The sequence below is a fragment of the Cydia splendana genome, chromosome Z (genome assembly GCF_910591565.1).
Source record: "Cydia splendana chromosome Z, ilCydSple1.2, whole genome shotgun sequence".
NCBI classification, from domain to species: domain Eukaryota; kingdom Metazoa; phylum Arthropoda; class Insecta; order Lepidoptera; family Tortricidae; genus Cydia; species Cydia splendana.
Window position 1 is genome coordinate 48,458,791 of NC_085987.1, and position 26,578 is coordinate 48,485,368.

The following is a 26,578-nucleotide window of genomic DNA, read 5'->3' on the forward strand; positions in this document are numbered from 1 at the left end:
CCTATGGAAGTGAAACGTCAACGAATAATGCGTGCCACTGTGACGTCATCTTAGAACTAAACATGGCGGTTTTAGTGCTGCCCAGAAGATTTTTACTGTTACTAGGTTTTATCGATACATCGATACCTTTTTAACGTTCTCGGCTCATTTTATTTAAAATACTAAGTATGTATTATTTGTGGAGTTTATGTTTTAATAGGAAGTAAGTAAATAAATAAAAATTCTTTATTAGTATATTGTTATGTGAAAAGATACTTTGATTTAGTAAGATGTGTGGAGTCTAGGACAATTTCGGGCTTCAAATTTGACAGGTAAACGAGATGACGCTGTACTACTCAATACATATTGCGATTTTTGCGGTAACACTGATTTTCAAAAGTTGACGTTTGACAACTTAGTGACCGCAAAACACATGGCGCAGTACAGCGCCATCTGTTTTGGATGTCAGAATAAGTGTACGTGTTTTTCTTGGACTTTACCTCTCTATTACAGTGGTATTCGTGGTATTACAATCAATTTTGTTGTGTTGCTAACCCTGAAGTCTGTAACACACTACCGCACTGCACCTCGACCTTGGTGCGCCGTATCTATAAGTGAGAGCGATACAAAATTCAAGCTTATTAAGCGACGGGTGAAAAAAAACAAAACACCTTCAGAACATTTTTTTATTACAAAAATAAGGAATGACTTCCGCTCTTCAACTTCTTCAACATTTATTCAGCAAATAGGCCACAAGGGCATTTTTATACGTCAAAATAATAACAATACATTAACCATTTTATAAATTACAACTATATGTATATGGTCTCTTAATGTCGAATTATATAAAAAAAACTATAATAATGATATAAAAAAGCCCGCAGGGCAGCTTGTGGAGTAACGACCCCACGGACCCGAGTGCTCCCGAGAGTCGGTCAGGGTCTCCATCTCCAGCTCTTTCTTTTTATGTTCATTTCTTGGTAAGCTATAAAAATGATTTAATTATTAAATTAAGATAATTTAGTTGGTTTGAAGCGGGGTAGCATGATAAAATAAGAAAATATAAATAGGCAATCATAATATATCGATATCAAAGTCGATAAATAAAGTACAACCCTAGCTGAAATGTTTACATTATTTAAGCGTAAAAATATAGTTAAATAAATCCAATCACTTCATGATCTATAACTGCACAGAAGAACCTTGCTATTTATAATGTGAAACATCCTTAAATTTCCCAGGAACATTAACAATAACCAATATTTTTCATGTAAATTATAGCGTACCTGTGTATGGTTAAAGATGGCTGATTTGGTGGTTTTCTTATGCCGCACCCTAATACACTACACACTGGCATATTCGCGACGTAATTATTCACATTTGGCTTCAATTATTTTCAATCACAAGCAAAATATTGAAAGATAATTAATAATTTTAATTTTCACCACGACTTTTTGACAGGACAAGTACCTGCTGAACTGACAGACAATGACATTTGCGTGACTAAACATGGCGGATTTTCGGCCGCATTAGGTATTTACGTATTTTCATGGAACACTTTATGTCCGTACTGAAATACTGTCATCTTTTTTTGCTATGGGTTACAGTGCTGAGTAAAAACGAGATAGATATATATTTATGTGTGTGCCGTCAAAATGGGTGCTATTTCTATAAGCAATTGTACGTATAGAACAATATGTCTTGTCCCTATTATATAGGTCTATGGTTCAAACCGATTTTATAGGTCTGAAGTCGACTAAATCGACTTGAGTATTCCGTAAATCGACTTAAGATACGTTCACCCGCTCTAAGCGCACCCTTTCCGATTTGTTGCTGCGTCAATTTCGTTTGACATATTGAGACATAAAATGTACACGAATCGACTTCAAATCACGAAGAAAAATGTTGCCATGCACATTGCCGCCATTATTGAGTCAAGTCGAAACTTGGTATCTACAGGTAAAGTAAAATGAAACTTATTGTTCAATTAGTAAGGTTAAATTTCGCATAGACTTAAAGAGATCAATTTGGCGGTATACCTACTTGGATCGGTTTGCCAGTTTTGCGTCGCGTCGATTTGCTAACTGAACGAATTCGCGGCAATGACTCACGGAATCGCACGAGACAGCACGCTCTTTCCTGCTTGCTCGTATAGTGCTTTCCCGTTTTATCTTTAGCAATATAGCAATTAATGAAATTTTGATCTACCGCGCAACGGAAAGTAAAAAAATATTACGAAAGTTTTTGCTGTCGTGTTATTCTAAAAACACGTTTTAACATTCCTGACAAAATACCAAAAACAATCTACGTAATTCGGTCGAGTTATTTGTTGCCTACCATTTCTTCTTAGTCGGTACACTCTTGCCAGAGTGGTCGTGGTCATCATTGTGAATCTCGATGAGTGATGATCTTGCTAATACGGCGCCATTCGTCGCGGACTGCAGCTTTCCGGGTACATTCGTAAACCGAGCACTTAGTTGCGGCCTTGATCTGGTCTGTCCATCTCATTGGTGATCTACCACGTGGCCTGGTGCCTTCGACCTTTCCCTGCACTACGAGAAGCTCTATGGAGTCATTACCACGACGAGAAACATGGCCGAAGAAAGTCAGAATGCGCAGCGAAATGCTAGAATGCGTGACTCCACTGTGGTTGATAGGCGCTGTCTACCATAGACCGTACTAAATTTATGGTGGGGAACAAAAAAAAGTGAGATTGTGACAAGGACAAGCAATAATACCGCTTTCTCTGCCACTCCTACTGAAAGTTCTATAAGTGTATCTCGTTCGGTCATTTGGCCCCTCCCCCGTTTCATCTCTATACTAGCTTTTGCCCGCGACTTCGTCTGCGTGGAATTAGTGACAGCAGCTAAAGTAGGTATGGCGCAGGTATCCAGGGATAATTCTAATAGCAATGATTCAATTCGCGCATTGCTTGCTTCAATTATTAGGCAATTCATTAACTCTTTCAATTCCACCCCCCTTTGCACTCTCTTCAGGGATGATTTCCGACATAAAAACTATCCTATGTCCTTCCCCGGGACTCAAACTATCCCTATACCAAATTTCAACCAAATCGGTTCAGCGGCTTAAGCGTGAAGAGGTAACAGACAGACAGACAGACAGACAGACACACTTTCGCATTTATAATATTAGTATTGATTATTGTACCTCTATGGTTTTGTCCCACACGGAGCCACGCGTATAGCACTTATATAGGATCTTACCTTCTATGACTCTCTATTACTCGGTTTACACTCTCGCGCGAGCCACGAGACGAGCCGCGAGGCGCGCCACGAGACGCGAGTGTGAACGGTAGGCTCGTGACTCGTCTCGCGGCTCGGCTCGCGCTCGCCTGGCTCGCGTGGAGGAGCGGTTTTTTGGGCACGAGTCAAAGGGGCTCGCGCGGGACGCGCGCTTGCGTTCACACTCGCGTTCGACTTGTCATTCGATTATAAACTTTATGCCGTGCCGTTAGTGTTTAAAATATATTAGCTCGACGAGCTTACGCGCCATGAGACGAGCCTCGAGCCGAGCCACGAGGCGAGAGTGTAATCATTAGCTCGACGGGCTCATGCGCTCAAGGCCACTCGAGGCGAGCCACGAGACGCGCCGCGAGACGAGCCGCGAGCCGAGAGTCTAAATCGGCTATAAGATTATAGCGGATAAAAATAGATTTTTCTAGTAATAAAAAATATTCGAATATTCGATACCTGAGCGGCCGAATATTCGAATATCAAAACAGGTCGAATATTCGACGTATTCGAATAATCGAATTGCAAGATACGATGTATAGTCGAGTGTGCTCAGGCCATAAAAAGGTCAACTACGGCGTTCACTGAATAAGAATTAATCGTTGGCAGAATTAATCTTTGTGTTCCTAAAATATATTTAAGAAATGGAGCTACCCAGATTTTTGATGCAGGTGGGGGGTGGGGGGGTTTTAAGCGTCGGCGGCGTCTATCACTCTATAGCCCCCTCCTCACTCGTGCGCGAATCGCGGCGCGAAGCCGCGAACGCGATTCACGCGCATAGTCTGGAGGGGGCTTATCACTTAAGCGGTATCCAGACGGGATGATCAAATCGACCGATTCGTCAGTTCATATATACTTGGTCAAGCAAATCTTGTCAGTAGAAAAAGGCGCGAATTTCAAAATTTCTATGGGATGATAACCCTTCACGCCTACATTTTTTAAATTTTGCCGCCTATTTCTACTGACAAGATTTGCTTGACCAACTTTATCAGTTCATAGATCTTGCATATAAGTGAGTCCTACATGGATTGTATTTATGTTTGATAATGAACAGACTAAAATAAAGCTGCATTCGTAGCCCATAGACAATTTGGCATAGGGTCTACCGTGAAAACCGAATTTCGTAAATTGCGGGGATCTTTCTCTTTTAATCTCATTACAACGTAAATAGAGTAACGGAGAAAAATGCACGCAGTTGATGAACTTCGATTTTCGCGGTTATACGTTATAGCCTGATGTCTCAGTGACGATTTGTTTTGTATTTTGCATGCATTTTTCATTTTTGACGTTAGATGTGTGACGGTATGTATTTCACATTAAATAATAAATATTACATTAATTTATCAGTGTCTAGTAGGTAATGCCAAAATCTTTGTGATCCAGCATACTTAATAACAAATGATTAAAGTGAAGTTTTTAAAACCGGTTTAAAAGCAAAAAAGGCAATCCAAACAAACATTGTTTGATCAAAATTTTCCTTATAAGTATTTTTTCTCGACGTAGCGGCATAACATGTAATTAACTAGGTACATTAACGTTAACCGAGAGCAAAAACACCAATTTTCAAGATCCCGGATCTATAATTACTTTGGTATTCATAAAACAGGTAGGTAACTAAAATTCTTTATTTTTTCAGAGCAACATGTCGAGGCAAAGGCATTTTTGTTGTGACGACGAGACCGGCGAGATCATCACGTACCTCGTTAACGACGAGACGGGCGAGCCGACGCCATCTTCGTCGTCCGGCGTGATCGGGCCGCGCGCGTCCGCGGCTCCAACCGAGACCATACAGTTTCCTAAGGGATACATGAGCAAAACGAAAAAATTCCAAGCGTTAAAAGAGAATATAATCAGAGGTTCCAATGTGTTTAGTCCGAGGTTGCTTCTGATACCGATGGCAGCAGTTTTTCCAGCAGTTCTGATCATGTTACTTATGATTGCTGAAGTGTTTATACACGTCTGCTGCCACAAACAGAACAAGTCGCTGAAGGACCCGAGCCTGTACTACCGCAGTCCGCTCCACATGGTCACGAGCATCTTCTGCGGAGTGTGCCGGGAGGACGAGATGTCATCCAAGATCGGGCAGCTGCAGGATCAGAGGAGGTGCCGCTATGGTTACTTTAAGGGAATGACTATTTAGTCATTTTAATTTACAAGTATCAATGTGACATAGATATAATTAGACATTTTAGAGATCTGCCCAACTACCTCTGTAATAAAGTAATTTGGGGGGAGAGGGACAGTGAGCAGATTGAGAAATATAACGATTTTTTGTAATAATAGGTAAAGACTTGTGGTTATGCCAGAAGAGTTATACCAATGCTCAAATAATTTGTGTTCGAATGGTGGTCACTTATTGTTATTGGATACACTGCATAATAATATAGTAAGTACTCTTAAAAAGGGCACGGAGTTTTCGCATAAAGGTACAATTAATTGGCTTAAAAAACACTCAATGCCAGGTTGGAACCGGCATGTCAGCGACGCGCACAGGGGGGCGAGATTGCGTTACCAGATGTGGTTAACGTGTGGAAAACCTTTGCATGGCGTGTGTACAATAGCATGCGAGAATCAAGGCGATTGTTTAAGTTAAAATTGAAATATTGTCTGAATAATCAGCAACAAATAAAAATGGATATGATAGCTAGAAGTCACTCTAAAAAACGTTTTGGTGTATTTTGGAAGCGAACAAAAAGCCTAAATCCTAAGTCGAGCCTTCCTGCAAGCATTTCTGGTCTGCATGATCCTGCGGATATAGCTAATGCTTTTAAAGAAAGTTTAAGGGTGCATCCGCCGCTCTCTGAGCGGTCGGCGGTGCGTGATTCCCAGGCCGTCAACACCACGAGTCTCACTGTAAAATTTTCAATAAAGGATGTTGCCACGGTGATAAATTATTATTTATGGTTAGAGGGAAATCTCCGGGGTTCGACGGCCTCAGCGTCGAACATCTAAAGTATGCAGGTCCTCACCTACCCAGAGTACTTGCTTTGTTTTTTAATTTGTGCATTGCCCACTCTTACCTTCCGAATGAACTAATGTACACGGTAGTCGTACCAATACGAGGGCCGCCTTTTAAGTCTTGTCGTTTGCAAATCTCTCACAATTATATAAAAAAAAAACTACCATCGTATCAAACTATGTGAATTAAGTATTCAAAAACAATTAAACGAATCATGATTGACCGAACCGTTTTAGTATAGCATCGAGTTAAAGTTGACAAGTCAGTTGTGAAAATGGAAATTTCATAGGAAAATTTCCGTGCGATAATTTTCTATAACTTTAAATGACGTTTAACGCGACTTCAGTGCTTTACAGAGCTGACTACTGTTTTCATTGACAAAGCATCATGCCTTCTGATTGTGTAACGCTGGTATTTGGAATTTTAACGCGATTGCTCTAGTCTCGGTGATAGACTGGGTGAAGGTCGTCCGAACACCGCGAAAAACCAGGAAAGCATTGAGGCTGTACGGCAGCTGATCGTCGAAGATCGCTATGTGATATACCGAAAGATAGCAGCTTCTATACGCATTTCAGGGACTACCATTTAAAAAACCTTACATGAAGAGATAGGTGTAAAAAAAAAAATTCTCGCCGGACACCACATTTGCTTGCTGCCGACCGACAAATGGCTCGCACTAGTTAGTGCTGCAAAACTCTACAGCAATTCGATCGAGGAGATACAAAACTCATTTATGACATTGTGAGTGGTGATGAATCTTGGATTTATGCTTATGATCCTGATTCCAAACAGCAATCCACCGTCCGAGTGTTCTAAAACGAGCGGAAACCGACCAAATAAGTCATACGCTCAAGTAGTACTTAAAAAAATAATCGCCTCGTTTGTCGCCAAAAGTGGACACGTTGCCACCATCGTGTTATAAAATCACAAAACAGTTAGCCCTGACTAGTATATTACAGTTTGCTTACTAGAAGCTATAAGTGAATTCCGAAAAATCAACCGAAAACATCGTATTATGGTACTGAGCCATGACAATGCAAGCTCACACTCCTCCCGGCAAACAATTGCGATTTTACTAGAGCAAAACGTCGAAATTCTGGACCACCCGCCGTACAGCCCTGACTTGAGCCCTAATGATTTCTTTACTTTCCCTAAAATCATGCAATGTCTTCGTGGTTAATCGTACCGAATACAAGAAGAGGCGGTTGACGTATACAAAACGGCCATTTTGATGTCCCAACTTCGGAGTGGAATAAGTGGTTTCAAAACTGAATCGACCAAATGAAAAAGTGTATTAAATATCACCACAAGTACTTAAAAAAACAATAAATAGTACTTGAGGTTTAAATTGTCTTTAGATTTTACAAACGACAGAACTTAAAAGGCACCCCTCGTAGTGAAGAATAGGACTGGAGATGCCTCTGACATGTCCAATTACAGGCCAATTTCGCTAGCTACTATTCTGTCCAAGGTTCTGGACAGTCTCTACGTCTGCTTGATAAACAACTCGCTAAGCACCTAAACTTGCACAACTCACAATTTGGTTTTAGGCCGGGGTTGTCCAGGAGAGTGCAATATTGTGTCTCAAGCAAGCTGTTCCTGTACTACACTGATAAAAATACACCTGTTTTTGCCTGTTTTTGGACTTGTCAAAGGCATTTGATCTAGTAGACTATAATGCGCACTGGAATAAGTTGCAGCATGAAACCACACTACCGCCAGAGGTTGTCTTGATGCCTCGCTACTGGTACGGCAATAAAAAATTACTGCACTCCCCTCCTAATGGAAATTTTTTAGGAACTGCGGGTCAAAAATTTTGTTTTGACCTCTAGTATATAATACGTGTGCCAAATGGCTAACCTGGCCGCGTAGCCAAGATGCCAATCGCTTACGCTCCGTAGCGATCGAAACGCAACTGTCACTGTCGCGCTAATATGGAAGAGTGATAGAGACATTAGAGACAGCATTCGATCACCTTGGCCAAGCCAAGCCGCCTGTACATCGATTTGCGGTTTTTCTAAGAAATTGGGCTCGTACGGCTGCCGCTATCTCATGCGCGAGTGGGCTTGGGCCTATAGTCCCCACGCTAGCCCAATGCGGATTGGGGACTTCACATACACCTTTGAATTTCTTCGCAGATGTATGCAGGTTTCCTCAAATATTGTACGTTAGGATTTTATTTATTTTCAAAATTTTACTAGTTGTTTTACTCGAAATAAAGATTTTAACTTTACTACTGTCTTTACTTTTAACTTTATTTATTTGATAGTTATCTATCTAAACCTTTAAACGAGCAATTCTTGTTTATTTATATATATATTTCGGGGATCTCGGAAACGGCTCTAACTATTTCGATGAAATTTGCTATATGGGGGTTTTCGGGGGCGATGAGTCGATCTAGCTAGAGGTCTTATAATATCTTATAAATATATATATATATATATACTAGCTTTTGCCCGCGACTTCGTCTGCGTGGAATTAGTAATTTAAGTACCATATTTTAAACAAATCTGATTTTTATTACACCATTCTTTTCACCCCCAAAATGGATGACTATTAGTCAAAAATGCGAACTTTCGTTATTTGTAACGAAAGGTCTTTTGAGCCCTTTTTAATTTAAGATATTATGTATTTTCTTTTATTTATTTATTAATTTTATTATCTTAACTTCACTTCCACCTCCACTCCAAGAAGTTGAAGAAGTTGGAGAAATTGTAGAAGTTGGAGATGTTGTAGAAGTTGGAGAAGTTGAAGTTGAAAAGGTTGGAGAAGTCGAAGTTGAAGAACTTGAAAAAATTGGAGAATTTAAATTTGAAGAAGTTGGATCAATTGAAGAAGTAGGAGGATAAAGAAGTTGGAGAAATTGAAGAAGTTAAATAGGTTGGAGAAATTTAAGTTGAAGTTGACTAAGATGAAGAAGTTGCAGAAGTCGAACAAGGAAGATAAAGAAGTTGGAGTAGTTGAAGTTAGAGAAGTTGAAGTTGAAGAAGTTGAAAAGGTTGTAGAAGTTGAAGAAGTAGGAGAAGTTGAAAAGGTTGGAGAAGTGAAAGTTGAAGAAGTAGGAGAAGTTGAAGTTGATGAAGTTGGAAAGTTTGGAGAAATTGAAGAAGTAGGAGAAGTTGAAGTTGAAGAAGTTAGAGAAGTGAAAGTTGAAAAATTGAAAAGGTTGGAGAAGTTGAATAAGTAGGAGAAGTTGAAGTTGAAAAGGTTGGAGAAGTTAAAGTTGAAGAAGTAGGAGTAGTCTAAGTTAGAGAAGTAGAAGTTGTAAAGGTTGGATAAGTTAAAGTTGCAGAAGTAGAAGAAGCTGAAGTTGAGGAAGATGAGAAGGTTGGAGAAGTTGAAGTTGAAGAAGTTGAAGTTCAAGTTCAAGATGTTGGAAAGGTTGGAGAAGTTGAAGTTGAAGAAGTAGACGTTGAAACGGTTGGAGAAATTAAAGTTGAAGAAGTAGGAAAGGTTGGAGAAGTTGAAGAAGTAGGAGAAGTTGAAAAGGTTGGAGATTTGAAGAAGTTGTAAGTTGGAGATTTGAAGAAGTTGTAAGTTGGAGAAGTTAAAGAAGGTAATGAAGTTGAAGAAGTTAAATCGGTTGGAGAAGCTTAAGTTGAAGTTGACTTAGATGAAGAAGTTGCAGAAGTCAAAGAAGCGTGTGCGGGCGCACGCACGCACGCATTCACGTATATCTAAGGACGGGCCTTACGGGCACTAAAAACGGTACTAGTTCAGCGTTAACGTGTCACTCACGAATTCGAGCCAATCGTGCAGTCTAACGCAACTACTTGCGACCAATCGCGCGCGTGATGCAAACTCATTAACCAATCGCGGTGGCACACCGCTGTACTGGCCCCCATTCGTGTCATGGTCATGCCTCATTCTTATTGCCCGTAAATCCAGTCCTTAGATATGATATACGTCAATGCACGCCACGCGGGTGCCATTATAGGTAAAACCCGTCGCACGCGTCCGCGTCAGTTAGCAACGCTCATACTATTTTTGGTTAACCAACTCCGTGCAACCGCGGGAATGAAAATCCGAGGACCAAGTCAATTGAAAATAAACACAAATTCTTATGAATCACATTTATTTACATGAAGTGAAACATCCTTACATTTGTATAGTTCGTTATGCGTGATATTTACAATGTTGCAGCGTCCGCGCGCGCAAACGACAAGGGGGCTCCACGTCCACGCCCTTAGGACTCAACTTGGTCAAGTGCATAGTTCAGTTTCCGTTCCTTTTTTTACATTTTAATATGGTGCTTTATAAACTTTTATTAGTACGGGTTTTTAGCTCAAAAGAGCTTAAATAAATTATATGTCATAGCTGTGACACCTATATTAATAGGTACTTGCTCATTCATTCAAATTTCATGTACATACCTATACTTTCGAAAGTGAACTATACACTGACGACACTCAAAATACAAAAAGCTAAATACAAAACATAATTGTTACAAACTCGCGTGTTTACCGATGTAATACGCTGAATACGCACGTCAAAAACAAGTCGATAGTGGGCCAACTACCCTAGCAGTGGAGACTTACAAAAATATGACAATTACTTAGTGCGCATTGGGTAGTTTTCCCTAACCAATAAAAAATTGACGTGGGCGAGTAGCCCATAGTAATCGTTATCACAAAAATATAGAGCTTCGCCCGCATTTCACAAGTGTTATCACGTATCCATGCACCTTATAGCTAATCTGCCTTGCCCACAACGTTGGCCTTTTAAGCTGTGTGTGGCAGTGTCGCTTCGACCGCCTGCGCCTTAGGTATATTAACAGTCTCAGTCGTTAATACTGTACCTAGATGGTACCGACCCAATGTCAATAGAGTAGGACCGAGATAAGTCTGCAATATGAATCGAGTATTTAACTGGATCAGACATGAGGTGGGGGGAAATGACCGAACTGGATAGTCTTATGTATCCTTCAGTAGGAGTAGCAGCGAAAGCGCTTTTATTGTTTGTCCTTGTCAGTCTCACTTTTTTTTATTGCCCACCGTAAATTTAGTATGGATTATGGTGGGCAACAAAAAAATTCGACCAATCATAGTGTCGCATTGCGTATGTTTTGTCTCTCACGGAGGCACGCGTATAGCGCATCTATAGGATCCTACCATCTATGGCCTGCAACGATTTTGATAGAACACGCAGTGCAAGTAGTGTTCCCAAGGACTCGAGCCTTTTAGCCCGTTTAAAGCTCTCGAGTTCATTTTAGAGCGGGCTTAATGAAATAGGTTTCAAAGAGCTAGTAGTTTTAATAAAGCTTGAGTCTTAATAAAAAAGCTATACTTTTTTTAGAATTATCGCCTATTAAGAGCTCAAGCCTTTTTTTAAGGTAAAAACCCTTAAAAAACTTGAGCCTTATATAAACTCTTAACTTTTATGAATACATTCGTACTTAGATAATAGTAGTTAATTACTTATTATTAGATGTGTAAATCTTTACACACCTAATAATAAGTAATTCAAGGTATCTGCAAGTTTAGTGTTTTGTGTGTTATGCTGATAATTAATTATTAATACGGGAATATTAATATTTCATTATCAGTCGTAGTAAACAAATTCAATACACCACGTGTAGAACGCGTCGAGTTTACTTATTGAAAAAAAACAACCTTTGTGACATTAGGCTTTGAGGCTAAAAGGCTTCGAGGCTAAAAAAATGTTGAGTCTTAATATTTATATAAAGACTTTTAGCTTTTAATAAGGTTCTTAGCTCCAAGAGCCTAGGCTCTTCAAGCTGAACAACTTCCACCATATGTAGTCATGTACTTTACTAGCATACCAATTTTTATAGAAATCTAAGATGTGTTGGAAATGTACAAACAATCTGAGAATTGCTCTTAAATAGAACTAGGCCGGAGGCTACAGAGCTAAATAGTCTTTTAGGCGTGAAGAGATGAGGCGAGCCCTAAAAAAAGAGCTAAAAGGCTCGAGTCTTGTGGATCACTAAGTGCAAGTGTTATTTTAAACGTCAACTTCTATGAAATTATGACGTATAAATAACACGTGCACTGCGTGTGCTATCAAAATCGTTGCAGTCTTACCTCGGTCTAACTCTAGCATTCACATTTACACAATAATTACAATAATTGATATAACTGCGTTCAAAATATTAGGCAAATCTTTAGGTACTGTTATCGCATCAACTGCCGCCATCTTGAATTATTACGAGTACAAGATGGCAGTTCGAAGTAACAAAATAGCGCCTGGCGGTAAACAACTGAGCTGCATCACATATTTATCTAAAAGTTTAAAATTAACTTGCATTATCGATAAAGTGCACCTTTTTGTTAAACAAATTTAGTTTTTAGACGTTAGTCCTATTAAATGTACAAGCGTAACATGTTTTGAAGCGTATTTATAACCCAGACGACTTTGGAAGACATCTGAACTAAATTAAGTAAATAATTAGTATGGTGCTTTCGTTTCTAATGCATTTTTTATTACGTTTTTCGCTATTGGCTTATGCGCGGCGGGGATACCAAAAGTGATGACTTTCGTGGGCTCAAAATAATGTCATGTCTAATTGCACATAGCCAATAGCAAAGCTCAACAATCAAAGGTATGATCCCAAACAGAAATAGACAAACACACACATCTATAGTGGTGATATACAATGAATAATCGAGCGTGAAACACGTCAATAATAGGGTACTGTGCAATCAGATATTATTTTTGTAACCTTATAACAATTTTTACTATAAAGATAGTTTGAAGATGCTGTGTGTTGATTTTAAAATCATTGTAAACGCAAAAAACATGCTTATACTTGTTTCTTCGACGTATTTTGTTTCTTAAATCATCGTGACCGCTGTGCAAAACAATTTAATCGCTCTACATATAGGAAACAACCCTATAAGTACTTGAATGCCTCAGGCCTTATAACACCACTACAGTCGACGTATTTATTTTTTCAAATTCACTTTAGCTTTGCTTTTGACAGTCCTAGTTTGATACAAGTAAGGCCATTCATTAAAATTCATCGTAAAAAAAGTTTTAATTGATTGTCTAAAGTCACTCTCAGTCTCAGAAGTTAAAGAGAGTTAACTGTCATGCAAATATCAGATTCTGTACATTCTAGTATTGTTAGATCACTTTCGTTATACACCTCGACATATAATAGGAAAGTGAGTCGTCAAAATGGACATCTCATCTAACTGGTCAAAACTGGAAACAACTTACCACCAGTGTACGATATTTAAGACAGAAATATCCATAAAATAGCTGCTAGCGAGTGCGTTCTGGCGTGTGTCAACCGAAAATTAGTAATAAATAAAACAAAAAATAAATAAAACAAAATATATAACATAGCTCCCTTCTGTCATCTGCAAAAGTCGACACTGCCTCTACAAACGCTATCCATATCTCTAGTGATCGCTGTATTTATTAGTGTAGAAAGTCATGTCTTTAGGAATGAGGGGTTACTGTCAGTGTCCTTATTTATTACTGAGTGCTTTAACAAGTTGTTAAGAGAAATCATGGCCGTCGCGTTACCTATTCACGGCGTGTTGAAAAGTAGAACCGTAGTTGATCTCCAAAGCAATTGGACCAAAAATTTACAAATACATAATAGCGCTCAACTTTTGTGGATATATATTTGAGCATTGATTCTTAATTGTGTCGTTTTCAAGCAAAATGTCGCTTTGACGGGCTATACGTATAATGATACAGCAAATCTCGTCCTTATGGTAATGGACAAAGTGGGACCTTTTATTAGACTTATTTGACACTGACACAGTAAGTTATTGGCTTCTCTTTGTAATTTTTCAAACAAAATACAAATTCAAAGTGACACGCATTTTATGCGGTTAGGGGCACCAAGCATACATACCTACATTCAGAGGTTTCGAATAATTGTTATTAATCCATCGTGAGTTCTTAAAGACATTCTAAGGTAAGCATGTTGGCGTGTGTCAGCCGAAAAATAATAATAAATAATAAACAAAAAAACAACTAATAATACCGCCCAATCATAATCTGCTATAGCTGACACCGCTACTATAGTTATTTGTTTTACAAGGGGGCAAAGTTGTTGTTTAACCGCTCGTGTTAATATTGATACCCGAGCAAGCTAAAGATTCCAAAATTGAACCACGAGCGTATCGAGTTGCGAGGGTTTCAAAGCACGAGGGTTTAACAAAATTTGCCCCCGAGTGAAACACAATTTTTTTCAACACACCAACCCGAAGCAAATATTAAATGTAAAATATCAAACAACATCAATTCCAAATGAATTTTATTAAATATTTATCATGCAAAATCATCATTTAAAAGTCAATTCTACCAGCAACCATAAGAAAACTCAAAATTTGCATTTGATTACTTTGCCTCACATGTGAATAAAATGCAACTTTGCTATCAGTTTTTGAAATGCAAAGTAATCCTGTCCGAGCTGGTGTGGTGAAAAATACTTTACTATGCCTTCTCTATTTTAATTGTATTCACGAGATGAATGCGAATAATCGCGAATGTCAATCGAAAAAAATACAATAAATAAAATAAAAGGAAAAATAAAGAAATAATCTCCGCCCAACAGTTAACTGCAATAATAGTCGACACTCGTTCCGTGCGCTGTTCACGTCGACATACAGTAAAACAATTTACTTAATTTCAGTACCATTTGGTACCTCGTCACAGTGAGTGACAATCAATATGAAAGTCGCTAGGGAGTCATTGTCACTCACTGTGACAAGGTACCAAATGGTACTGAAAGTTAATATCCTCGGCCGTACAAGTATGGAAAAGAACTATTAACCGATTCGTTGCGTGTTCCATTTTCGGAAACTTTTGGCTGTGGCGCGGAACAATCATTTCATGATACGGCAGCCATGCCATGCGACATAGAATATGATGACACTTCTCCCGTGTCATACGCCACACGTAAAAAACATTGATGACACGGCAGGCGTGTCATCAGCACCGAATCGGTTAACTATCATAAACCTTAGAATGTCTATGAACCGGATTAGAGTAGTACATGTCCGGATTGTCTGCATGGTGCCAAATTGTAAGGACACCCAATTTCTCCATGTGAATTTTGTGGAAGGTAATAAGTCGGTCATTAACATATTCGCTACTGTGTGAACTAAGTCGTAAATCTCATAATGCATCTCTCTCGTAATGACATTGGTGCAAGCAGGATACACTGCGTTTGAGTTGACGCAGTGGGTAGCGTTTAAGGCCGCGTAAAACTCATGGTGAGGGTACAGTAATCCGTCTATTAATTTTAACTACCGAGTGTTAGAGAATATACGTCTTCGTAAACTGAAATAATCTTGTTTTATAGGTAACTGCATAAACGCGCGTGGAACAAGTGTTTACGTTTGAATAATATACAGCGTTTGTTCGCGTGCGTGATGCCGTCACATTCTTTTCGACCTTGCTGCTGAATAATCTAAATTTATCAGTGCTTATTCTCTAGACAATATATATTTTCATAGTTTCCTTGTACGCCCAGATCTAACAGGTTATGGGCCCAGCACGCTTCAACTTAGTATGCCACAACAACGTTGATACCCTATTAAAATATTATGTGTTTAGTGGCACTGCCACACTTTGTCGGTGCAAAGTTAGCTTATGTACAGTCTAGTTCACAAACATCTTTACAATCCAAATATATATTTACACAAGTATAAGTTATAATAAGACACAGAAAATAAGGTTGTGTAAATATATACACCGTGTTTTTATTGAATTCCGTTAACTTCGGGGTATGGTTAAATACGTTTAAGAGAACTAAATGGCATGGTTAAAATTTAAAAATAATTTTTTTTTTGGTTTTATTTAAATATAAATTAAGTTTAAAAAGTAATTAAATGTAGCATTTAGCGTTGTTGTAACACGGGCATTACATTTAACTCAACCAAATAATAGAAATCTGTGACATATCAATGTCATTTCGAACATAGATCGACCGAGAAAGTACTTAAGTTTACTAGCAAATGTATGAACTCATTCTAAACACTAATCAATATGTAAACCGGCCCTAAGGCAAGTGTACACGCTTGTAGAGGCCTTATAGGAAAAAATAAATTATTGATTATCTCCGAAATGGAGTTAATTAGAATATCGGTGTCTTTGAGAAAGTTACTTGATTTAAGCTCAGGAATGCACCCTTGAAATTAACGGAAATAAAAAAAACACGGTGTATATGTTTGGTATGTTGGCTTATCAAGACGTTTGTGATCTCAACTAGGCCGTACATTGACTCATACTGGTATTGAATATTGTGCTCATAATAACATAATGTATTCACAAAAAACTTTCAAAAGTATACACTTTTAGTGACGTAAAACAAAAAAATAACCGATATCAAATATAAAGTAATGCGGGCAAACTATAAGTGGTACATCAAAACAATAATACAACAGTCATATAAACACTTACACTTAAATATATGTACGTATAAAAACAAAAATGTACTTAACTCATCTCATTGTACACCTACGAACAAAGAAAACGGGTCTCTTTGAAGAGTCACCCGTTTTTATTGTTCCAGTGTACATAATTTTAGCATGGTCAGTATATAACGTGTTTTTTAATACATGTGATGTTTAGCTTCAAATGTGTGCACAGTACAGTCAACATGGATTTGTATATAAAAATATTAATGTCGACGACCGTAATCCAATTAACGAAGATTCCTTTCTAACCGTTTATCTTGGTATCTCACTTTATTATAACAATTTCAGTATATCCTTCCATTGACGGATGACAAATTGTTTTTATATTAAATAATTAGTTTAAAGCCCCATCATATATGGCCGGTTTAATGATATATAATTAGGAACCATTGCCGCCATAGAACGTGACCGACACAAAACTACGTTTAGGGATCAACAATAGCATAAGTAGGCGCCGTTCATTTATTACGTAACACGATTTTTGCCAGTTTTTGATCCCCTCCCACCCCTATGTAAGAAAAAATAAGAATAGGCTGACTACCTCCTCCCTATATTACCATATAGTACGTAAGAATCTAAAGGAAAAAATGAGTACACGTTTGGTTTGTTTCAGTTTTACTTAAAAAAAACCTTTTTGGAAAGTTTATTTGTACCTACAAAGGTACTGCGCCGTGTTTGATAGCATATAATTCAAAGTATTATTTTAAACGTAATATAATAATTTCATAGAAATTAAAAAAAATCGCATCTTTACGTAAGAACTATGAAAACCCCCTCCCTCCCCCTTGTAAGAAAAAATAAGATATGTTCGTCTTACGTAATAAATGAATGGCGCCATAGGAATGCGTTTAAAACCTGTGAAAAAAAAACTTGTTATCAGATTTCTTCGTTCAGTGGACGAACGGGGACAATTGTATGCATTTGTTAGGGCCAGTTGCACTAACCACATTTGACGGACTGATCAACGTCAGCCGGTGCGCCCCGGCGTTTTATTATGAAACTTTCCATACATAAAAATTCAGCGAACTCTTTAACGATACGAACAGTTTGGTGCAACCGACCCTTAATCTCTCTCGTGCAAGATATAATTCCTGCAAGTGGAGTCGGACCGAGCTAACTCTGCGCGCCATTCATGTCACATTTCTATGAAAATATAACCTTTATAATGCCTCAAAGTGGTTGCAACGTTAGCTTAGACTCGTGTATGTTATTCGCGAATACTTACACGAATATATTTCCTTCGTATAAAGTCAGATTTTTAAACACTGTCAAGACTCAGTACACACATAGGGCACTTAACAAAAGCCGACTACGAGTACATGAATGAAATGAGAATCTAGAACAATTAAGATAAGGTAGAAATTGCTTGCCAATTAAATAAAACATGTAACGGTTTTATTATGTATTTTGTGTCGATTCAAAAAGGTTTGCGGGCCGATTGTGGTCATTTTCGTCTCGTTTATCGATACCAACGAGAAAAACCGACAAAATTAGGGCATTTTCATTCAACTTATACTTCAAAAGCGCGACTTAAGTCGTGTTTCAGTAACGTCTAACCGTTACATTCCTGACAAAATGTATGGGTATTGACATTAACCGTCAGTTTTGTAACGATTGCTAACCGGCCGTTAAAGGTGTTCAATTAAGTGAAAATGCCCATTAAACAATCGGCTGTAAGTGTATTGAGATTGTTCCGCCTAGCTTTGTGTCGACAACACACTCGCAATCATTTCATTTCATTTATTGAATGCCAACCATGGTATTACAAGGTGTCAAGGTGTCTCTCTCAAGGTGGAATCAGATACCTATCAGAGCGGCCTCGGTGCCCAAAAATATCTGAACACGCACCCTAACATGCTGGTTCAGATATTTGTGAGCACGTTCGCCGTTCCAATACATCCTGATGGGAGACTGTAAAAACTACAAACATTGCTATTGCTATACATTGAAAAGTTTCTAAATTGCGGAATTTCCACTTGACATAATTCCGGAAATTTCACATATTTTTGTATAGGAATCGATTTTTTCCATTTCCAAAATGTTGCCTTTCCTGAAATTTCAGAGAGCTTCCCAACATTTTGTAAACTTGCACACGCACTTATGTATTATGTAACAAACGTAATATCGCGTTCAGCGATTAACCAATGAGAATACCAACGATTACGTTCAACAAGGAACACAGACAATTACACGTGTGCCCTTACTTCGTACTACTCACTGACTTACTGACCCGAGCACACGAGATGAATACACTGTCAACCTCTAAAACTCTAAAGCAATGATCATTCTACCATTTAACTTGGCCGCTTTAAACCAGGCAAATTAAGTCAAAAAAAATTGCCTTAAGTTCCTCGACTTTTAAGAGAAACATTAGAGGGCCGTAACGAAGATGTATAGGAGTTTCCAGTTTATTATCTCTAATTTCGAGGCGAAACCCTTAAGTTGACTGGGTGAGTTAACTTTTTCTTGACACTCGTTGCCATGGTCACGCCCGCCTGGGTCCTTATTAAACCCTTATTTTATGGTATTTAAAATAACCAAACTTACATATTTTATGGCAGTTATAAGCTCTTGCTATAATGGGTCATACACTAAGCATATTAATAGAACGTAGTAAAACAGCTGACGGGACATAATAACGAAAAAAAGTTGATCCATTCATACCATAAATGAATCTTTGCTCATAATTAGTTGAACAGGTTTTATTATATCGTCTTTAACCCTTTACCAGGCTAAGGCATATGTATATTTATATTGACATTCGATTGTCATTTTTGAAATGACAGCCTGGTAAAGGGTTTAACATACATAAACCGCCAAATCTGACAAGTATATATGCGTCAGCCGCAAACTTGTTATATTTTGAGTTAGCTTAACAAATAGGGTATTTTAGCATATATGTAGAGAAAAACAAAATAGTATCATCGGTAAGAATATAAGGTTGAATTTACAGGTTTTAACATTTTATTAAAAATATTTTTTTTATCTGTAGTACATGCAATTACTAGAATATGTTTGTGTAAACATTAATAATGAAATTTAAGCCTTTTTTGACAAACATTGATAATGATAAAATGACTATTATTAACACAAAGGTTGAAAGTAAGTCATATTTCAGACATTTCACGCAAATAGTAAAATACCCAATTTGAAAACTGTGATTCACCAAGCAAACTAACTTATAAACTCCTTTATACAAGCGCAACTCATTGGATAATCTTAATCGGGGTTTTTTGTAACAGGAATATATAAATACATTCTGTTATCTATCGAAACATACCATTTTAAATGCTAACACTACATAACATGCGTTTTGAACGCTTGGCTCCTCGGCTCCGTACGCAACATGATTGTTATAATAAATAAACATAATTTAACGTACGTACGATAATTGTCTGTGTTCGTGTTTGTAAAGCACTGTTGTGTGATTACGATCCGAACTTGAATTTGGTCGGGACTTGAGCGGGAACTGTGAACGAGTAACCTGAAAGTACAAAACGATTATTTTATAATACATATAACCTTAAGAGGCAACAAGAGTGGTCATTTTTCCATACAAACGTACTCGACTGTTTCCTCTGTTTTTGACGCTAGAGCAATTATTTTTTCTACACAGATTATTACGTTACTTCTTTATTTATTTCAACTCTTAGGCTAGGTGATTTATAATATGAATATAAAAGTGAAATATAAAAACACTTACAAAACATTAAAAATTATGTACATATAAACACATTATAAAAAACCTAACCTAGGGTGCCTAACCTCATTATTACCATCTGGGTCTGACCGTTTTGATTTTTTTGTTATTAAGGCGCTAGAGCACTTCACATATTTGCAAAAACGGCCTAATTTACTAGGCCGCAAAGAGAAGCATGGTGTTCAAAACTGACATCAATTAGCCTAAAAAGCAAAACAGTCCGACAAAGATAATTTAATTACCATTTAGATCTCAAAATTTCGTTACATTTGGTTAAGTTTTGGTGGAGGAAACTGTCGAGTACAAGACCTCGCTTTTTTAAGATTTCTACGCACGATTTTTCGCCCTGTCCTTATCGCACTAGTTTTAGGACCCGCCTCCGTTAGCGTGACGGATATATTCACCTAAAATATTTTAATCTCAGCTCCCGTATCCTCTTAAAAAAATACCGACATGGACATCTTGCCATGTCAAGATCAGATGATGAGCTCGTGGAGAAATCTAAGGAGGACTATATGTGTCGCTTAACTTCAAACTCGGGTAAATCCATTCGAGCCTCTCAGCAAATATCTACCCTTTTATCTGAGGCATAATCTGACAAATGGATTTACCCGAGTTTGAAGTTAAGCGACTTATATATACCTAACCTAGTCCTCCTCGCCGTGTCCGACGACGGCGCCTCCTAACTGTTTTTAATTGGAAACATGGAACGCTCTTGTGACTTGCGAAGCAAAACTTGTTTTGAAAATGCGCTCACATGTCCGGGTTGTAGGTGTATGCCTACACCTACGAGGGCTTCGGTCGCCTCTTGAGGAGATGGCGCTTAGCATCCAGCTCTTCCTACAAGGGTAGAACAATATTACATCTATGTAGATAGTAGGTCGCAGACGACGAACCGAATGATTTCCGCATTCCTGTCGCGCCTCCCTCTGGTCTCGTGTGGCTGGTGGTACAGTACTAACCTCCGCTCTGTTCGATGCGCTTACTGTCCTGTTGCGCCTTCCTCTGGTCGGCAAGCACGAGCACGGCGCTCAGCTGCTTCTGTTGCTCTTCGTCTAACACTTGGGTGAGTGCGTGGTATAACGCCGGCTCCGTCGTTGAAATGCCTGCAAACGGAAATTAAGTTTTATGTCCATAATTACGTTTTCGGAAGGAAGGATAGGAAAAACAAATAACATAAAGCCTGACAACAGTTTATTTAACCCTGAGATAGTGTCGCTGCAAACAGCTTACGTATGGCAATAATGTGCGTAAGTCATGTATAGTCGGGGTAGTGGGCATTGGCTTCATGTATAATGTCAAAACATTCGGTTCTTTCAATTAACCTATTCGTCAAAATCTGATTCTAAATATTCAATATTTATATATTCTTCGTTTTCTGACTCTGACGAAGTCTCATTTTCATCAGATGTTGTGTCGCTTTCAGGACCACCAACCTCGATTATAAAACGTTCAGTCTCCAATTCGATTATAGGATTTTAACGTCGATCTACATAAACCTTAAATGAAATATTAAAGTTTAAACCAAACAACTAACCAGTTCAATAAAACCGGACTATAAAATGTCAATACCGGTCATGTCAACAACCAACTTTAAAACATTGTTTATTGGAATGCTATGTAATCCTTCGTCTTTTTTAAGCTGTAAGTATTTGATTGCATTCACTACAATTTTTTTCGCATCTTTGGGAATTTTTTTTGCCATTTTTGTAATAAAACCGTTTATATTTGAATATATTCGTAGATATTTTCCGTTTGTTTACATCGGTGACATTCAATGACATCCAACGTTCGTTGTCAAAGAGTACTTGTTGCCAGTAAAAGAAATTAGTACCATTGAAAATCCGCAAAATGGCGAGGGTCAAATAAACTGTTGTCAGGCTTTACTTGTTTTACTATAAATAACAGTGTATATTTTTTATTTATTTTGATTTCATTCTTTTAAAACCAATATTAGGTCTCTTTGTGTGCTTTCGTACGTCGGAATTGTGTACTTTCGTCCTACAGTCAATATTTTGTTTGATATCTTGTAAACAAAAAACTATTACAAGTTACAAGAAAACAAACAAAAAATGTATTTGTAAACCGCCCAAGTAGACCTAATATTATTATGTAGGACGAAAGTACACAATGCGGATGCACATGTAAATGTGCACGCACACATACATAGTTAGTTTCGGACCCAAATTAGATATAGCGCTTTGAAACGAGTTTCAATAAAATGCTTCAAGAGGGCTTTCTTTTCCTAATATACTTAATACTTACTATACTCTTTGGAATAAACCACACAATACATTTCGCAAAACAAAAGCTAGTTACAGGCTATATTCCATTTAATAGATAAATTCGATATAAATACGTTATACGAGGCGAAGTAATTTTTGTGGTAATATTAAAGCGAACGTGGCGGCGTCCGTCGGTGAGCGCGCGTGGCAGCCTACCGGCCTTTTGCACCGTGTGCGGCGCGCGACGCGTACGTATCAATCCGAGGTCGCGCGGAGCTCCATAGGCCTGGTTTTACGCTAGGGTAAATATACAAGTATTAGGGTCGATTGCACCAAACTGTCATCGTTAAAGAGTTCCCTAAATTTGATTGTATGGAGAGTTTCATAGTAAAACGCCGCGGCGCGCCGGGTGACGTTGATCAGTCTGTCAAGTGCGGATGGTGCACCTGGGACTTGTCACTCACCTGAGAGCGCCGCCTTGAACTTGACATATTCGTCGACGGGACAATCCCTGTCGTCTAGGGGCGTCGTGTAGCACTCGATGGCGGTCTCGTCCGGCTCGTAGTCTTCGTCGTCCTGTTACCCAAACAGTTATTATTAGTACATGTTTGACCACAAACTGGGGGCACGATCTATTAGGCTTTACACATCTATTGGTCTATCATTTAACTGAGGCGGCTGATCAGAAGTTATTATCATTAGCTACAGACTGGCTAAAGGCTTGGTTGCATTATACTGATTTGTATCATGTTAAGAAAAAATATAATATATATTCTAGTTTTATTTCCAAAACTAAGCTACCTATTAGAAAATCACCGTCAAACTTATTTACCAACCGCCTGAAATATACCTACAGATATTAATTTTGAAAATGGTCAAATTTGAGTCCTATACAAATCCTATGAAAAGATTCCGAATTTTTTCCAAGTGGATATTTCACAAGTTTGAAAACTCGCCTACGGCACATCAGCAAGTAAAGTCTAATTATTAATCCTTACATATCATGTAAACAAACAAACGTCAAATCGATAGAAAATTTTGACATCGTAATGTCAGATGTTTTTGTGTGATTGAGGTGATCCGATAGTTACTGTAATTATTGATTAAAATCTTATTAGAAATTATATTTTTCCGTGGTTATTTGGTTGATATCAATACTTTGCGAGTTGCTTAAAGTATACAACAACATTTTAAGTGATTACTACTGTGTAATTCCACAGTAAAGTATGATAATGCCTTTGACGAGTGTTTGATTACTTACATGATAGGACAAGTTTAGTAAGGATACACTTTAGACCTATCTCTGCGTCTGTCTGTTTGTGTTTGTATGTTCGCGATAAACTCAAAAACCACTGAACGGATTTCCATGCGGTTTTCACCTATCAATAGAGTGATTCTTGAGGAAGGTGTATAATTAGTTAGCCCGTGCGAAGCCGGGGCGGGTCGCTAGTAGGTACTATGTATAATGAAGGGATGTGAACTGACGGAATCGCTGTCGTAGTCTTCGATGTTGGCGGTGAGGTTGACGCCCTGGTGCGCGGCGTTCTTGACGGCCATGCGGGACAGGTTCTCCAGGTACTCGTTGTTCATGTCGTCTATGTCGTCCTCGTCGCTCGACAGCACCTCTGGATGGAACATAATACGGTCATTACGCAATTGGTTTTTAAACACATTTAGGGCAGTTTCGCGAGAAGAGACCCAATCAACTTTTTTCTAAAATAGGTAATTTTAATGTTTTTGAAGTGAAATAGTTATTTGTACAACAAGAGATCAAAGTTTGATATTTCTTCGAGTGCTTATTTTGAGTCCCGTGCAAGCGAAAGATTCTATAATAGATTCACGAGCGTAGCGAGTGAATCTAATTTAGAATCTTGAGCGTAGTAAGGGATTCAAAAGCGCACGAGATGTAAATAACTTTGATCTCGTGTAGTAGGTACACAAAATTTTTCACCCTAAGCAGTGAGAACATACCTAGAGGGACAGAGATAATAGAACCCAAGTATATCGAACTTGTATTAGACTCCGCATGTTGAAATGACATTTGACTATAAAGGTCACTTGAATGTCATTTTGTCTCACTCAGTGAGCAAAATCGCATTTTGCTCACTGAAACAGACACACTCAGTGAGCAAAATGCGATTTTGCTCACTGCGTGTGACAAAATGACTCAGTGAGCAAAATCGCATTTTGCTCACTGTTTTTAAGAAGCAAAGTACCCTTGTTCGAGCTGCTGAGGTGAAAACTTTTTTAGCGGCGCTGTGCACTTTTTGAGGTGGGGAAAACTCGAGACAGCGTAAGACGTAAGGCGTAACCCTCTCTTTCTACCGCGCGGCGAAAATGTATGCCTGAGCCTGCTGTTTCGTTTAGGCGGCGCAGGGCGCTTGCGTGACGTCACGTGTGACGGACAATGTCATTGTGTCATTTCTTTTTGTGGAGTGAAAATGTTATAGTATGTAACATTTTTATAATCTACTCACAAAGTCCTTTCATTTGGTACCCCGCATGGTATGTTTAAAAGAAAAAAGTTAAAAACAAACAAAGTCATAAAAACTCATTCCAAACAAGCGAAACCGTGCATTTTGATAATCAGTAGACCATAAACCTTTTCGGTCCTACGAAAATCGTAAATATCAGGCGGTTTCTACGAATTGGTCTCTCCTCTAAAAAGCGGTTTTATGACATATTTTCAACGATTTTAACAAGTCTACAAAAGGTTCGGTTTCGGTTTCGGCCGAAACTGGGGCCAAAGCCGAACCTTTATCGGTCGGACACTATAAATAACATACGATACGAGTACTTTAATAATTTAATTTTGATAGATTTATTGTATAAAAAAACAACGGGTTGCACTCCGGGAGTGCCGGCATAAGTGAAAACTAAATGACATTGTAACAGTTTTTCGATCAGGTCACGTGCCCGTCTTACGAAGCGTCTTACGTCAAAATATTAATAACAGCGCCATCTAGTGCAAAATGTCTGCAGCATAATTGAGGTTAACGCCATCTAGCGTTATTTCGTCGCATTACTTGAAACCCCTAAGCACGTCACTGTTAGCACTCGAGTTATATTAGTACCAGTTAGAGGAAAAGTCACTAGATGGCATTTAAATCAATAAAGAAAAACTCAATGACACTGTAACAGTTTTTCGATCAGGTCACGTGTGACGGACACGTGACGTCACGTCTTACGAATCTTACCTGTGCGAGTTTAACATTTTTTCCCCATCACAAAAAGTGCTCAGCGCCGCTAAAGAACTTCAAAAAATATATTCTCAGTAGTGAGGTCATTGAGCGTGAACTCATCGTATCAACGTAAGCAAATCTTGATCGCAGGGCTCGATCGCAAGACCTACCCTTCTTTGCATGATTTTTTTCTTTTTGCACGAAATTAATATATGTGTCACGTAATTGTTTGCTGATTCCGGAAAAAATAAATATATAACATCGATTTCTACTGCGAAATCAGTGTTAGAAGTTGCATAGGCTAAATCACATTTATGTAAATATATCATTTTCAGTAAGAGATACATATATGAAAAATCTTAGTACCATCAGATTTTGCCAAGTCAGCTCTTGTTTGAATAGGTATCTGTTTGGCCTATCCTAAGTTGTATGATATTAGATATTATTGAAAGGCTCACCCTCGTCCTGGTCATCGTCCTCGTCCTCGGACTCCGTGTCCTCGTCGGCCTCGGCGCGCGCCTCGTACGCGCGCTTGAGCCCGTCGAACAGCACGAGGCACGAGGGCAGGATGTTCGGCAGCACGGCCTCGAGCGGAGGCCGGCAGGGGCCCATTTCTAGGAGGGTGCAAATGCCGAGAACGCATAGCTTTCTATCGTGGAGGCTGTGGAAAAAAGGAATATTTGAAGGTATTTTTGACTAACTACACAATTCAAAATGGATTATTCTTCAAATTCAAATTGGTTATCAATTCATCGGGAACCATTTTTATGTTGCCAGATTCCTTAAAGACAGTTGGATCGATCTGATGATGAAATCCCGCAGAAACGGCGGGAAGTTATCGAGTATAACCCACAGGGCCGCAGTACAGTATAGCTGTGG

At 38.5% G+C, this 26,578-nt stretch overlaps 2 protein-coding genes and 2 long non-coding RNA genes across 6 annotated transcripts in view; 1 reads left to right on the top strand and 3 right to left on the bottom strand.

The window, feature by feature from the left end:
- Positions 1-26,578, bottom strand: part of LOC134804155 (uncharacterized) — a 431,198-nt gene that overhangs the window by 151,408 nt on the left and 253,212 nt on the right. The window lies entirely within an intron of this gene.
- The window catches only part of LOC134804161 (uncharacterized), a 292,314-nt gene that overhangs the window by 135,776 nt on the left and 129,960 nt on the right, over positions 1-26,578 (bottom strand). The gene's annotated exons all lie outside the window — the stretch shown is intronic.
- LOC134804494 (uncharacterized) lies at positions 4,508-8,422 on the top strand. 3 transcript variants are annotated; one of them, XR_010146131.1, is made up of 3 exons: positions 4,645-4,756; positions 4,867-6,277; positions 7,574-8,422. XR_010146131.1 is itself a non-coding variant. In XM_063777542.1 (2 exons), exon 2 carries the CDS (start codon positions 4,873-4,875, stop codon positions 5,368-5,370), a length of 498 nt encoding a protein of 165 aa, XP_063633612.1. In that variant the 5' UTR covers positions 4,508-4,532; positions 4,867-4,872; the 3' UTR covers positions 5,371-6,283. The 3 variants fall into 3 exon arrangements, 2 of the variants coding, with proteins under 2 accessions (XP_063633612.1, XP_063633611.1); XM_063777542.1 differs by lacking the exons at positions 4,645-4,756; positions 7,574-8,422 and adding an exon at positions 4,508-4,532 and having other exon boundaries at positions 4,867-6,283; XM_063777541.1 differs by lacking the exon at positions 7,574-8,422 and having other exon boundaries at positions 4,867-6,283.
- Positions 19,507-26,578, bottom strand: part of LOC134804044 (importin-7) — a 48,248-nt gene continuing 41,176 nt past the window's right edge. The window contains exons 11-15 of the mRNA XM_063776922.1: positions 26,158-26,360; positions 24,003-24,142; positions 22,982-23,093; positions 21,255-21,398; positions 19,507-20,076 (exon numbers count right to left, since the gene is read on the bottom strand). Coding sequence (XP_063632992.1) covers positions 20,021-20,076; positions 21,255-21,398; positions 22,982-23,093; positions 24,003-24,142; positions 26,158-26,360 — 655 coding nt within the window. The 3' untranslated portion in view covers positions 19,507-20,020. The remainder of the gene's footprint in view (positions 20,077-21,254; positions 21,399-22,981; positions 23,094-24,002; positions 24,143-26,157; positions 26,361-26,578) is intronic.